This window comes from Microcaecilia unicolor, chromosome 12 (assembly GCF_901765095.1).
Source record: "Microcaecilia unicolor chromosome 12, aMicUni1.1, whole genome shotgun sequence".
Classification (NCBI taxonomy): domain Eukaryota; kingdom Metazoa; phylum Chordata; class Amphibia; order Gymnophiona; family Siphonopidae; genus Microcaecilia; species Microcaecilia unicolor.
The window spans coordinates 69,079,178-69,093,421 of NC_044042.1; the positions used below are offsets into that span (position 1 = coordinate 69,079,178).

Consider the following 14,244-nt stretch of genomic DNA (forward strand, 5'->3'; position numbering starts at 1 on the left):
ATGGCTGCCAAGAGTTCAAGCATTGACCTTGCAAGACTTCTGCAGAAGTCTCACGAGGCTGCCGCTTGAACTCTCGGCAGCCATTTTGAATCGGCGCCAGGAGAAAGACAGTATGTAGATGCGCTGAGCAGGAAAGAGGGGGCTCATCAGGACCTCAGCGCTCTTCTCCAGTTCCTAGCCCACCTCTTCAATGTCGCCTTCGGCACATAACCATTATACCTCCATCCAGGATATCTAGACTGCCCCAACTTGACATTTCATCCTTTAGATTGTAAGCTCCTTTGAGCAGGGACTGTCCTTCGTTGTTAAATTGTACAGCGCTGCGTAACCCTAGTAGCGCTTTAGAAATGTTAAGTACTACTACTACTACTAGTAGACCCTAAGCACCCGCTCCTTTCCTGCTCCACCGCCCAATGATTTTGTAACAGTTAAAAGAAGAAGCCAGGCAGAGTGAGTTAAACAGTCTGGATTCTGGCTTAAACAGATAACTTGTGACTCACCCATTACAATATGCCAGGAAAGACAGGCCAGAATCCAGCTTTTACCACACTGCTGTTGGGGGATACAGTAAACTTCACATCCCAGAGTGCTTTTAGGTGGAGAGTTAAACAGGTTGCAACCCACCTCTCTGAAGAGATTAGCAGAGAAGGTCATTAAGGGTACATAAGTATTGCCATACTAGGAAAGACTGAAGGTCCATCAAGCCCAGTATCCCTTTTCGAACAGTGGCCAATCTACGTCACAAGTACCTGGCAAGATCCCAAAAAGTACAATATATTTTATGCTGCTTATCCTAGAAATAAGCAGTGGATCTTTCCCAAGTCCATTTTAATAATGGTTTATAGAGTTTGCCTTAAGGAAGCCATCCAAACCTTTTTTTAAACCCATTTAAGCGAACTGCTTTTACTACATTCTCCAGCAACGAATTCCAGAGTTTAATTACACGTTTAATTCAGAGCAGCTGCCTGGGAAGGTTTAGGTGAGGTGGAGGTCTGGAGACCCCTCATCATCCCTTCCTTCTCTTTTCTGCTCTTGCTCTCTGGTGTTATGGAATCCTATTAATTCCTCTCTTGTATCTGTCACAGTGGCACAGGACCTGAGATAATGGCAGCAGCAATAGGGGGCTGAGCTTCCCAGCTAACATAAGTTGAACAGAATGGTCAGCAAAATCTTCCTTCCTCTGCCTGTCATTCCCACGTGCAGCCTTTGAAAAAGCAGCTAGGTACTAAAAATACCGACACTGCACCTCCACCAGATCGAGCTTGAGCTGCTGATTGCTGTGCGTGCGCTCCCTTCTGCGTGAGAAAATGTTCTCTCAAGCACTGCTCTGATTACACAAAGCAACAAACCCATCCCATGGCTCCATGCATTCTGCCTCTTCAGATGGTCTGCCACTTAATCTTAATTCACCGTGACATTTCATTTGTGATGAATAGTTATTATAGAGATTACAAGCAAACGCGCTGATTGTATCACATGCAGAACACATCTCCATCAGAACTAAATAATATTTCCAAAGGCCATGGAGTGTGACAGTGCAGGAGGGCCTTGGGCTGCCTCCCAAGCCATTTCACATACTGGCCCTGGTTTAAGTTTAAGTCCAAGTCATCCAACCTGCACCCGCCCGCTTGAGTGAGAAAAAAAACCCAGTGGCAGTCACTATGTCCATCTAGCACTAGTCCAGAGAACCCAGCTGTACCTCAGCCAGCTAGGATAAACATCTGTAATTTGATTATTTTACAAACAGGAAACAGAGAAAGAGCTTCTAGAAGCAAGGATTAAATTACTGGTGTTATGTAGATGAGAGAGTACCAGCCCCCCACCCCTGCATTTCACCTCTTGGAACAGCCACTGTAAGATGAGCCTTCCCAGGCTTAACCCATATAAGAGGAAGAGTTAAGCAGCAGAAGTCTGTTTTCTGCATTTTTTAGAGACAATTTTATCTACCCGCTGTTCAGAAGTGAAGTGAGAACCAGTGGGGAGTGCTCTGAGCCAGAAATAGAAGTCCAGCTGCACTCACTGTCTGCCCACTACAATTTAACAGTGACATAGAGGTGGAGATGCAAACAGAAGGATAGGGAAACATGACACAGGGACAGATCAAAGGAAGGCGTCCTTTGTGCAGAGGCCAAGGTGGCCAGCAAGGCTGGAGCGGCTGCCAGAGCAGGCTAATAAAGACACAAGTTCCTCCAGGCCGATCCCAGCATGTATTACAGAACTTTTGCTCCTGAGTAATGATGGTACAAGAACCTAGTCACTATGTCACTTTGACCAGAACAGTCTATCAGTTGAAGATATTGTGTTTTTCTTTTGGGAATCACATACACAAAACCTTAAATACAGCAGTAGAATCACTTTGTTTACATTAATGCATGCAAAACCCATGAGCAGTTAAGGGCCCTGAGCATATAAGGAGAGTTGTGTGCCCACAATACAGCATCCAAGTGAGTACAAGCCTCATGTCTATGCCTATACCAGCCCTGGGAGGAAGGAATATTTAAAAACCAGACAAGGCAAGAATTGGAAGACCCCCACCACATATACAGATGCTCCTGCAGTGCCTGAGATAGTCCAGTCCATTCAGCGCAAGACAAGGAAAGAGGAACAGTTCCCTCTAGCAATGGAGAGCAGAAGGAAGGGGCCCAGTTCAAAACAGAATCTGCTGAAAAGGGGGTGTCACTCCTTCTTCCCATCGAAGCACACCATCCAGGAGACATGGACAAGGAAAAACCGCAGGGGAGCCGAGAGCCGTCATCCACCCCCTCAGACCTCACTCAGGGAGTCCATGGGCACCAGACCTCGCTTTTTCCCACTAGCAACTTTGATAAAGCCACTGCTTTCCATCTTCCCAACCCCAACACAGATCTGAGATGAGGTGTGTGTAGGGGGGGGGGGGGGGGGAGAGAAGGGAGAGAGAAAAGGAGAGACAGTAAATACAGGACTAGAGATGCATCATACTTGCTTCAGTTATATCTCCTAGACTCAAGAGCATAAGTGCAGTGTAGGGGCAGGTGTTTACTGGACTGTCTTTACAAATCACTGTGATAAGTGTTAGAGTCAGGGGTACAGATGTTTTAGGGAGCTCTGTCCCATACTCCAGTTTTTTCTGGGTTTTAGATGGACCTCACAATTCTGAATTTCTATTTTTGCTAAGGTCTAATATAATTAGCCTACCAGGATAAGATGTCAATTGATGGTTCTTACACACAGAGCTATTTATTTATTTACTAGCCGTTAAGCCGTAACAACGGGCTAGTTTTTTGTTTTCCTATGCCCCCCCCCCCCCCCCCACCAACCCTGCTCTGTCCCCTGCCCTCCCCCAGCGTCTGTTTCCCTCAGTTCCGCCCCCTCCTGCCCTCCCTTCTCCCTCCTCCTCTGATTTCCACGCCCATGTCCAAGCCCTCCTCCCTATTGGGCTGTACTGCTGGTGGAGGCGGGGCTTGGACTTCTACACCCTCAGCGTTTCGACTCTACTGCGCATTTGCAGGTGAGTCGGTCACTTGCCGTTTATATGTTTGATTTATTTGCTGCATTTGTATCCCACATTTTCCCACCTATTTTCCCTAGATACATGTACTCTAATGATCCCCTCAACATTCATTTAATGTCCATGAGGAAGGGAGTGTTTTTCGATATGGCACTTTCCGTATGGAATGCACTCCCCCAAACATTAAGGGAAGGGGAAGTGCAATCTCTTTCACTTTTTAAATGCCATTTAAAGGCTCATTATTTTTTAATGGCATCTGCTGTCGCCCTCCCATAGAGCTAGAGGGGTGACGATTGTGAGATTCATTATTATTTTATTCTTTTTTATTTAGTGTTTGATTACTATGTTATTTTGTTATTGATTGTTGGTATGAGTGGTCGAGTATTTGGCTCTTCTATCCACTGACTGACGTTCCTCTTATTTTTTATAGATTGTATTTTTGGATTGTAAACAACTGTGATCTTTTTTTAAATCAAAGTGGTACAGAAAATAATCCATCTAGAACTGCCCTGCATTTCTACACTGCATTGCTCTCTGTAAGCTCTGGGCTGGAGATCACAGGAAGGGATGGGAAGGAATAGCACAAATGCTTTTCTTTAGGGCTAAAGCAGAGACTAACACTGGAGAACTGGCACTGGACCTCCTGCAGACAGTGCTGGACTTAGGAAACCTTTCCTAGTACAGGCAATGCATAAACTTCTATAAAATTTAGTCAGTCCTTTTCTTACTGAGCAGGTGGAGTCAGTGCTGTGACTTGGGAGACAGAGGTAGAGAGCAAGAGAGGGGAGAGGCCATCTCAGCCTGCAGAGTCAACCTCTTCTCTCGTTTATGTTACTACTACTATTTAGCATTTCTATAGCGCTACAAGGCGTACGCAGCGCTGCACAAACATATGTTATTTATCTTCACTTCTAATCCCTGGGGCTGAAGAGATGCACTCACTGCCTCACCCACATCTTCTGTAGGATGTTGAAAGTTCTGCTACAGGGTCCTTACCTGGCTCTCCTTGATATTCAGATGTCCCAGTTCTTTGTTACCCTGGAAGTTTTTTGTGCATTTCCAAACACTCTCGCCTAGGCGGACCCTCTGAACAAAGTTTGCAGGGAAAAAGCCCACACGGTCTCTGCTTTTCCCCTATAAAGGACATATTCGGTATAACACAGATTAGGACTAACATAGAGGCCTGGCCCAGCCCCCTGCTCTTTACATTATACGTAGCCCTTAGGAATGTGTGTCTTTTCATGGGCCAAGCTCTGGGCCTGACTGAGACACCAGTTAGAAAACACATGAGACAGTACAATATATGATTCATTACAATGGCAGAAGTGTACAGAGTCTACATCAAGGGTTCTCAACCCCATCCTCGGGACACACTTAGCCATTCACGTTTTCAGGATACCCACAATTAATATGCATGAGGTAGATTTGCATACAAAGGAGGTATGTGCATGCAAACTTATCTCATGCATATTCATTGTGGGTATCCTGAAAATCTGATTAGCTAGGTGTGTCCCAAGAATTGGGTTGAGAACCCCTAGTCTACAGAGGCAGTTGGGAATGTACAAATCAGTCTGTCTGATTCATTCAGGATTCCTTCTGCTGACGAGCTCTGTCTTCACTCAGGAGCTGAGGTGAGGTTGTCAATTGAAAAGGACTAAATCTCCCCCTTCCTCCCACAGCTATTTGCAGACCAGCCCCCTCCCCCCCCCCCCCGGGCCTTATTCAGATATCTCCCCAACCCAATGCTTCAGTGTTTAAATGGAAGCAAGATCATACCACTCTTACCCCAACAATGCTTGGGCCCAGGCACTGCAGCATATTATACAGAATCTGCCCTCGCTCTGTCCCCTCTGTGTCTCCTTGCACCCCTCAGTAATTTTTCTTTGCTGCTGGCTGTACTCACCTTCCACCAGTCCTCATTGGAATCATCAATCACCATAACCCTTTCCCCAGGCCTGAAGAGAGAGAAGATCTTGTTACTGGGCCAAAGAAACATACAGAAATCCTTACTCTTCCCCCCCCCTTCCAAAAAAACAAGATAGCACGTCCTATAACTCACTGCAGGGGCAGGTCATTGATCTCCTGTGGCAGGAACTTATAGAGAGCCACATAACTATACATAGGAGAGATCTCCTTCCGTGAAGAGCCTTTGAAACTTGTGAGTGATCCCTGAAGAGGAACATGGAAAATCAGACAGGGTACCAGTAGTGTTATGTGACATCACATCCACCCCACACCAGCAGCATGCGCTGTGACATCACAGATGCAGAAGCACCGGTAAGCTAAGTTGCATTACATAGTGGATTCCTACCTGGCCACTGCTCCTGTCATCTGATACCGGGCCTTCATTCTCTGGTGATGCAAACACTTCATGTGAGGCAAAAACCCAGGAGATGGAGGGAAAGAATTAATTAGAATAATCATCATCATTATCTTAAGGCATAAAAGGAAGAACTAATCAGGATTCCTCCTTATTTACTTAAAGAAAAAGGTCACCTCCAATGAGAAAGGGCTATACTGGCTTGCACATGGGATAACTCCTTCCACAGAGGCATAGGATGTCACAATTATTAGTACTCAGTTGCAGGTAAGGTAACTTGATAGGAGTTAGTGGCTGAGTTGGGATTAGAACCCAAGACTTCCCTTAACTGTTCGACTTGCACTTATGGAGAATAAGATAAGACTTGAAACTTGTCACCCAATAATCCCCAACCTTTACCTTTCCCCATCTGCTTCTATCTTGCTCCCCAGCCCCTTCCTTTTCCTACTGCATCACTTGCTCACCATTATCACTTAGCGTCTCTTCACTACTTCTCTCACTTCCTTCAGGGTCTTCCACTCTGTCGTCTCTCTCATTCTGGAAGGGGGCCGGGCAAATAAAGACAGAGTAAGAAACAAAGTCAGCATCCAACTCAACCCCTCATCCCTCTCCCAGCAGTTTACACCCTGTCCCATACCAGGCTCCTGGTGGGTGACTCAGACACGCTGCTGAAGTTGGAGCGGTTGATGTGAGCCAGGGTGGTCCCATAGCGCAGGGTCTCATACACAGGATCCACACGAGCACTGGGAACTACAACAAAGGAGGTAATAATAACCCATTCCCAAATGGAGACCCCGCCAACCACTTAACCCACTTCTTAGTGCAGGCTATGCCCCTCTACCCTCCACCATTTTATCCACTTCATTGCATGGGCTATGTCCTTCCATCCTCCACTCCTCTATTTGACTCATGGCACAGGCTACATCCCTCCATCCTTCTACCCATTTCATTAGCACGGGCTACATCCCTCCATACTCCACCCCTCTACCTGTTTCACAGCACAGGCCACGAACCTCTACCCTGCTTCAAAGTGCAGGTTATACTCATCTACCCTCCACTCTTCTATTTGCCTCATAGCACAGGCTACGTCCCTCTACCCACTTCATAGCATGGGCTATTCCCCTCCATGCTCTACCCACTTCGCAGCACAGGCTACGACCATCTATCCTCCCCCATCTACCTGCTTTATAGCTCTGGCTATGTCCATCTACCCTCCACAGATCTATCCGGTTCATAGCACAGGCTACATCCTTCTGTCTTCCACCCCTCTACCCACTTCATAATACAGGCTACATCTCTCCACCTCTCTAACCACTTCATAATACAGGCTACATCTCTCCACCTCTCTACCCACTTCATAATGCAGGCTATGCCCTTTCTCTATCCTCTACCCCCTTCCATTACACTGTCACCTCCTGTACAGCTTTGCTTCCAGCTGGGGTAGACTGACAGTGAATTAGGTCCCCAGGCAATAAAGATCACAGGCCCTCCCCCCAAATCTCTCATCTAACAGAGCTTATAAGTGCATTCACTCTGCAGCTCCTCAGTACCTCTCCACTCTCATCTCTCCCTACATTCCTCCATGGGAATTCTGTTCACTGGGTAAATCTCTCTTATCTGCACCCTTCTCCTCCACCACTAACTCCAGACTCCGTTCCTTTTATCTTGCTGCACCATATGCCTGGAATAGACTTCCTGAGCCAGTACGTCAAGCTCCATCTCTGGACGTCTTCAAATCTAAGCTAAAAGCCCACCTTTTTGATGCTGCTTTTAACTTCTAACCCTTATTCATTTGTTCAGAACCCTTATTTTATCATCCTCACTTTAATATTCCCTTATCTCTTGTTTGTACTGTTTGTCTGTCCTAATTAGATTGTAAGCTCTGTCGAGCAGGGACTGTCTCTTCATGTTCAAGTGTATAGCGCTGCGTACATCTCGTAGCGCTATAGAAATGATAAGTAGTAGTAGTAGTAGATTACTAGTTCTGCATCTATCACAATATTTCTAAAGTGGAGTGGAATGCTGATCCTGGTGAACTGGGTTCGATTCCCACTACAGCTCCTTGGATTCTGGGCAAGTCACTTAACCCTCCATTGTCCCAGGGACAAAATAAGAACCTGCCTATAATATGTAAACCGCTTTGATTGTAACCACAGAAAGGCAGTATATCAAGTCCCATTCCCTTTAAAGCTCACTCCCTGTGGTGATCAGAACCCTTCACTGCCTTCTGCTACAACTTACTACGTATAAAACTATCCACTCTCCCTCCTCTTAGGCTGTCCTGTACTCTTTTTTTTTTTTTCTTGTTAATGTAATATAAATTAATCATAGGGGTTTCCCTGCTCCTGTCTCCCTACTGGTAATAAGGAGTACTGTCTAGGAATACCTCCTACCTTCTATAAAAAAAAAAAAAAAAAGAAAAGGTATAATAGTGGGGTCCCACAACTAGTACACTCTTTATATAGCCAGTAGAAAGAGTGTGTTAGGAAATTCCCCTGTGAGTAACTTTTTTTGTAAGCAAGAGATCGTTTTATGCATTTTAAAATATGAAAGGAGGAAGGAAAGGGGTTTGGTAGCCATGGGGAACATTTTTAAAGAGGAAAGGAAGGTGTGTGTGTGTGTGGGGGGGGGGGGGGGGTCCTGTAGATATTTTTGTACATTTAAAAGGAAGAGTTGGGAAGGGGTCTGGTGACTACATATTAGCTCAAGGTTAGTTACATTCAGCTATACTAAATGCTGCCAAGACTCCAGTGCAATGGTTCTCAACTTTTTTCATTTGAGACACACCAAACAGATGATGCTTACATATGTGATGAACTGCTTACATGACCACCACAGAACTTGGTCTGACACAGTACACAGCAGTTCTTACAACTTAAATGTAAACATGATCTGCATCCACAAATATCCATTCCCCTACCCCCACAACAGGCACAGAGATGTAGGACATTTCTCCGTGGAAGGCACCATTCATTCAAAAGAATATTCTGATTCTCATGTTATATGAGTTATAGCAAAATAAATTTCTTCACTACCAAGCACACTGTGAAATATAAAACCAGAAACAAAATCCTAACATACATGTACAAACATGTCATACAACAGTAGCAAATACCCTACATATGAATTGGCAGCACTACAAATATTACAGTGGGTCCTATAACACCCAATACACCATCTGCTATTGGTAAAACAGAATAAGTGGGATACACAGAAGCTACATGCCCACAGAATACCATACTTCAGACACATACAAAACACAAACAAACCATCACCAAATACAGAACAAGGGGCCACAAATTAAAAATAGAGATATAAAAGAGAAAGTGACTCCTTGGGGTTCCCATTTCAAACCCAAGCATGTATCACAACATGGGAGAAATAAAACCAGAAATGCATTTCCTCTTATACTGAACATAATACAAAGACATCCATGATGTATATTTCCTAAGCTAACAATCTAGTTAATAAAGTCAAAATAAAATAAAAACACTTTCTTCCTTTGTTGTGTGGACATTTTTTTCCCATCATGTTGGTAATAGTTTTTGTTTCCTGCATTACTGTCTGCCTTCTGCTGTCTTTCCAAGGGCTGCTGTCCATTTGTCATTTCTCTTCTCTCCTCCTGTCTTGCTCCGTTCCCTTATTACATCTGTCTGTTATATTGATCTTTCCCTTTTAGCTCTATCCTTTCTTTTCTGCTTCTCTGTCAACTCAAATTTTAACTGCTTTCTCACCCTGCAGTCCTCCATCTCATTCTTTTTACTTTTCAACTACCTACTCCCCATTACTGCATTTTTACCCTCTAAATTTACTTTTCTCCTCTCGCTTATATCCTTGAGAACCCCTCATGATCTCTCACACATGGATCCCCCATTCCCAGTTTCTCCCATTCCTGTACCTTCCTCCATCCCCCCTTTGATGGCCAGCATCTCCTTCTCTCTCCCCCTTGTAGCCCGACATCTGCATGTTTCTTTCCTGTACCCCCCCACAACATCTCCCTGTACCATTTCTTTCCCTCTCTCTTTCCTTCCTCCCTGTTTCTATGGGCCAACATCTCCTCCTCTCTGCCCCTATGATCCAACATCTCTTCCTCCCTCCCCTTCAACCACGGGTCCATCGTTTCTCTCTTTCTTCCGTCCACCTCTTTCCCTGTTGTTCAACATCTCTTCCTCTCTTGCTTCCCTCCCTGTCCATGTGGTCCAACATCTCTTTCTCCCTTCCCTCCACCCTCAGGTCCATCATTTCTCTTTCTTTCTTCCCTCCCCTCTAACCCCAGTCCATAATTTTTCCCTTTCTTACCTCCTCCACTTCTCAGATTCATCATTTCTTCCCTCCCTCTAAACCCTGGGTTCATCACTTCTTCCCCCCACTTGAACCATTACTTTTCTCTTTCTTCCACAACCCCCCTCCACACCCCAGATCCATCATTTCTCTCTTTCTTGCCTCCCTCCCTTCTCCTCCCTGGTCCATCATTTCTCTCTTTCTTCCCTTCCCCTTTCATCCCAATATGAAGCATCTCTTCCTCTTGCTCTCTACCTCCCCCCCCCCCCCCCCCGTCTACTTTAAAACGTGTCTTCAAAGAGGTTCCATGGCAGCAATTCACAGCCACTGCTTGTGGCCTGTTGGGAGCTTTTCTTCTGCTGCGGCCTACCCCCCTGCATAAACAGGAAGTTGTGTCAGAAGTAGCAGGCTGCAGCAGAAGAGAGGCTCTGAACAGGCTGAAGGCAGCAGCTGTGAATTGCTGCTATTGCCTGGAATCCTGCTTGAAAACATGGCTTAAGGTATGGGGGAAGGAGAAAAATGGAAGAATCAAGGAGCAATGCTGGTTCATGTAGGGGGAGGCACTAGTCTCCCTGCTGCCTGATCAGTCCACCCCTACTTCCAGCTATGCTGAATCTCATGCTCACCTACTGGTGGGGTCTCTTTGGGGCTCGTCTGCACATCTTGAACCAGGAGAGGAGAACTGAAGTTTCGACGAAAAGAAGTAGACTGTTGAAAGATGTCGAAGGAGACACTCAGCACATTCTCATAAGTGTAAAGAGCAGAGTTACCCTGATATATCCTGTCCATGGACAGAATGACCCTGGTCCTTCTTTACAGTGCCACAGCTGGGTCAATTTACAAAATTTTGTTCTAGTCCAAATTGTTCTTGTTGGAATAAAGAACAAGAGGATTCTGAATTACATCCATCAGAGTAATCTCCCCCTCCCCCACAGCTCATTTCACCTTCTACATACCTGCCTGCATTTCTACCCTCATTCCCCCATGCTTTTAGAAGCTGAAGCCTGGCACTCACCGCCTTCCCCATACACTGCTGGTGGGACACCTCCTCGGAACACCACAGATGGACACTGGTCTTACACATCCGACAGCGCAGGCCCTGCTTAGAATTACCTGAAAACCAAGGAACAAGTTAGAGCAAAGAGATGAAGCTCAACACACCTCTTACCCACTAATGGGGACTCACAGAATGGGCCAAGTATGTTTTCACACCAGCATAATAGATTTACCAGAGGTAGATCTTATCAAATGAATCTGATTAATTTCTTTGACTGGGTGACCGACCATACAGCTGGATTGGAAAGAGTGCTAGATGTAGTGTAGTTGGATTATAGCAAGGCCTTTGACACTGTTCCACATAGGCGAGTGCCTTTGGTATGGTCCCTAAAGTGACTGACTGGGTTAGGAACTGGTTGAGTTGGAGGCGACAGAGGGTAGTGGAAACTGGAGCTCACTCTGAGGATAGGAGCGTTATAATGGTGTTCTTCAGGGATCAGTTCTTTTCAATGTTTGTGTAAGCAATCCTTGGGAAGTGTTAAATGCACTGGAGTTGAGGCCTCTTTCAGTTAAAAGGAGGTTTTGGAACAAAGGGTTATAGGATGGGGGTAGAATCAGAGGTAACCTTTATTGAAAGAGAGATGGATGTGTGGAACAGCCTCTCAGTGAAGGTGAAGATGATATTTGACTTCAAGAAAGCATGGGTCAAGCACAAAGAATCTCTGAGGGGAGAATAAGGGATTGTAGAGCTGAGCAGTTGCCGTGGATAAATACTGTAGAATGAGAAGCTGGATTAATAAAACAAAGTCAGCATGGATTTAGTGAAGGGAAATCTTGCCTCACCAATCTACTACATTTCTTTGAAGGGGTGAACAAACATGTGGATAAAGGTGAGCCGGTTGAAATTTTGTATCTGGATCTTCAGAAGGCGTTTGACAAAGTACCTCATGAAAGACTCCAGAGGCAATTGGAGAGTTCTCAGAGGACAAGCAGGCTGCTTGTTCTCACTGATGGGTGACGTCCACGGCAGCCCCTCCAATCGGAATCTTCACTAGCAAAGTCCTTTGCTAGCTCTCGCGCGCATGCGCGGCCGTCTTCCCGCCAGAAACCGGCTCGAGCCGGCCAGTCTTCTTTCGTCCGCACTCGGTACGGCTGCGTTTTTGCCGTGTCGAGCCCCGGAGAGTCGACCTCGCGCGTCCGTTGTTTTAATCGACGTGTTTTTTCTTCGGAAAAGTTCTAATTTCGTGCGGAAAGTGCTCCGAAAACCCCCTTGGGTTTCGTTTGCCCCTTCCTATATTTCCAGTCTTTGCCCGGTAAGTTTTCTTTCGTCGTCGGGTAGGCCTCTTTTAGGCCTCGGTCGAGATTTTCTCCCTCAAAGTTTTGGTGCTCAAATTCGTCATTTCGGATTTTGATTTCGCCGGCGTGATTTTTCCGCCCATGACATCAAAGCCTTCCAGCGGCTTCAAGAAGTGCACCCAGTGCGCCCGGGTAATCTCGCTCACTGATAGGCACTCTTCGTGTCTTCAGTGTCTGGGGGCCGAGCACCGTCCTCAGAACTGTAGTCTATGTTCCCTGTTACAAAGGCGGACTCAGGTAGCGAGATTGGCCCAGTGGAACGTTTTGTTCTCGGGCTCTTCGTCGGCATCGGCACCGGGGTCATCGAGTGCATCGACGTCATCAGCGTCCAGACCTTCATCCTCGGCCGCCAGTGCATCGAGTGCATCGAGGCATCGGCCCTCTGCATCGGCGCCGAGACATCGGATAGCTGCATCGACGTCGGTGGTACCGGGACCTCGTCTCCTGATGTCGTCGGACGGTGGTGCATCGTCAGGAGTGCAGGTGAGGGCTGTCCATTCCCCTGCTGGTGGCGGTGAGCCTTCGGGTGGGTCTCCCCCTACCCTGAGGGCTCCTGCGGTACAGCCCCCCCGGGATCGACCTGCTTCGACCTCGGCCCCGAGGAAGCGACGGATGGATTCTACGTCCTCCTCATCGGTGCCGGGGAGCTCCGGTGACATGCTTCGGAAGAAGTCTAAGAAGCATCGACACCGGTCTCCTCCCCGCGTCGGCACCAAGAGCTCTGGGTCGCCGAGGGAGTCGGCACCCAGCATGGCATCGGCACCGAGAGGGACCGCTCACCCTCTGTTCAGGAGGTGTCGATGCGCCTCCACTCTGGACAGCCCGGAACAGCCTCCACGCCCGGAAACAGGTTCTGACGTCGACGCCTGCATCGGCCTCCATGCCTTTCTCTGCAGCCGCTCTGAACGAGAGGCCTCCGGGCCGTTCTCCCAGAGATTCTGGGAGAGCTGTTGCGCCCTACCCTCCGGTACCGGCGGGTGCTTGCGCCTCCGGTACCGTCATTCGAGCGTGGCGCCGGCTGGCCCATCGCCCGGGGTGAGGTCCCCGACGTCGGTACTGCGTGCGGTGCCGACTGCGGCCACCTCCCAGGAAGGCTCCCCGACTACGTCGGCGGAGGGAGCTTCGCTGATGCGGGCCAGGGAGTCTACCTCTCGACGCCCCCATCGTGGACGTGGCTCCACTGAGTCGAGCCGGGCGAGGTTGCAGACACAGGTCCGTGAACTTGTGTCTGACACCGAGGGTGAGGCGTCGTGGGAAGAGGAAGAAGACCCCAGATATTTCTCTGACGAGGAGTCTGAGGGTCTTCCTTCCGATCCTACTCCCTCTCCTGAAAGACAGCTTTCTCCTCCTGAGAGTCTGTCTTTCGCTTCCTTTGTCCGGGAGATGTCTACGGCCATCCCCTTCCCGGTGGTTGTGGAGGACGAGCCCAGGGCTGAAATGTTTGAGCTCCTGGACTATCCTTCTCCACCTAAGGAAGCGTCCACTGTTCCCTTGCACCATGTCCTAAAAAAGACATTGCTTGCGAACTGGACCAAGCCACTAAGTAATCCCCACATCCCCAAGAAGATCGAGTCCCAGTACCGGATCCATGGGGACCCAGAGCTGATGCGCACTCAGTTGCCTCATGACTCTGGAGTTGTCGATCTGGCCCTAAAGAAGGCTAAGAGTTCTAGGGAGCATGCTTCAGCGCCCCCGGGCAAAGACTCTAGAACCTTAGACTCCTTTGGGAGGAAGGCCTACCATTCCTCTATGCTCGTGGCCAAAATCCAGTCTTACCAGCTCTACACGAGCATACACATGCGGA

At 47.5% G+C, this 14,244-nt stretch overlaps 1 protein-coding gene across 2 annotated transcripts in view; it reads right to left on the bottom strand.

Moving 5' to 3' along the window:
* Positions 1 to 2,194: 2,194 nt before the first annotated feature.
* The window catches only part of STAC2 (SH3 and cysteine rich domain 2), a 37,398-nt gene continuing 25,348 nt past the window's right edge, over positions 2,195 to 14,244 (bottom strand). Inside the window, exons 3-11 of one of the 2 annotated variants that reach the window (XM_030221763.1) lie at positions 11,104 to 11,201; positions 10,715 to 10,796; positions 6,445 to 6,557; positions 6,272 to 6,344; positions 5,799 to 5,854; positions 5,547 to 5,656; positions 5,391 to 5,442; positions 4,484 to 4,621; positions 2,195 to 2,865 (exon numbers count right to left, since the gene is read on the bottom strand). In XM_030221763.1, the coding sequence (XP_030077623.1) occupies positions 2,764 to 2,865; positions 4,484 to 4,621; positions 5,391 to 5,442; positions 5,547 to 5,656; positions 5,799 to 5,854; positions 6,272 to 6,344; positions 6,445 to 6,557; positions 10,715 to 10,796; positions 11,104 to 11,201 (824 nt within the window). In that variant the 3' untranslated portion in view covers positions 2,195 to 2,763. The remainder of the gene's footprint in view (positions 2,866 to 4,483; positions 4,622 to 5,390; positions 5,443 to 5,546; positions 5,657 to 5,798; positions 5,855 to 6,271; positions 6,345 to 6,444; positions 6,558 to 10,714; positions 10,797 to 11,103; positions 11,202 to 14,244) is intronic. The other variant, XM_030221764.1, reaches the window with a different exon arrangement.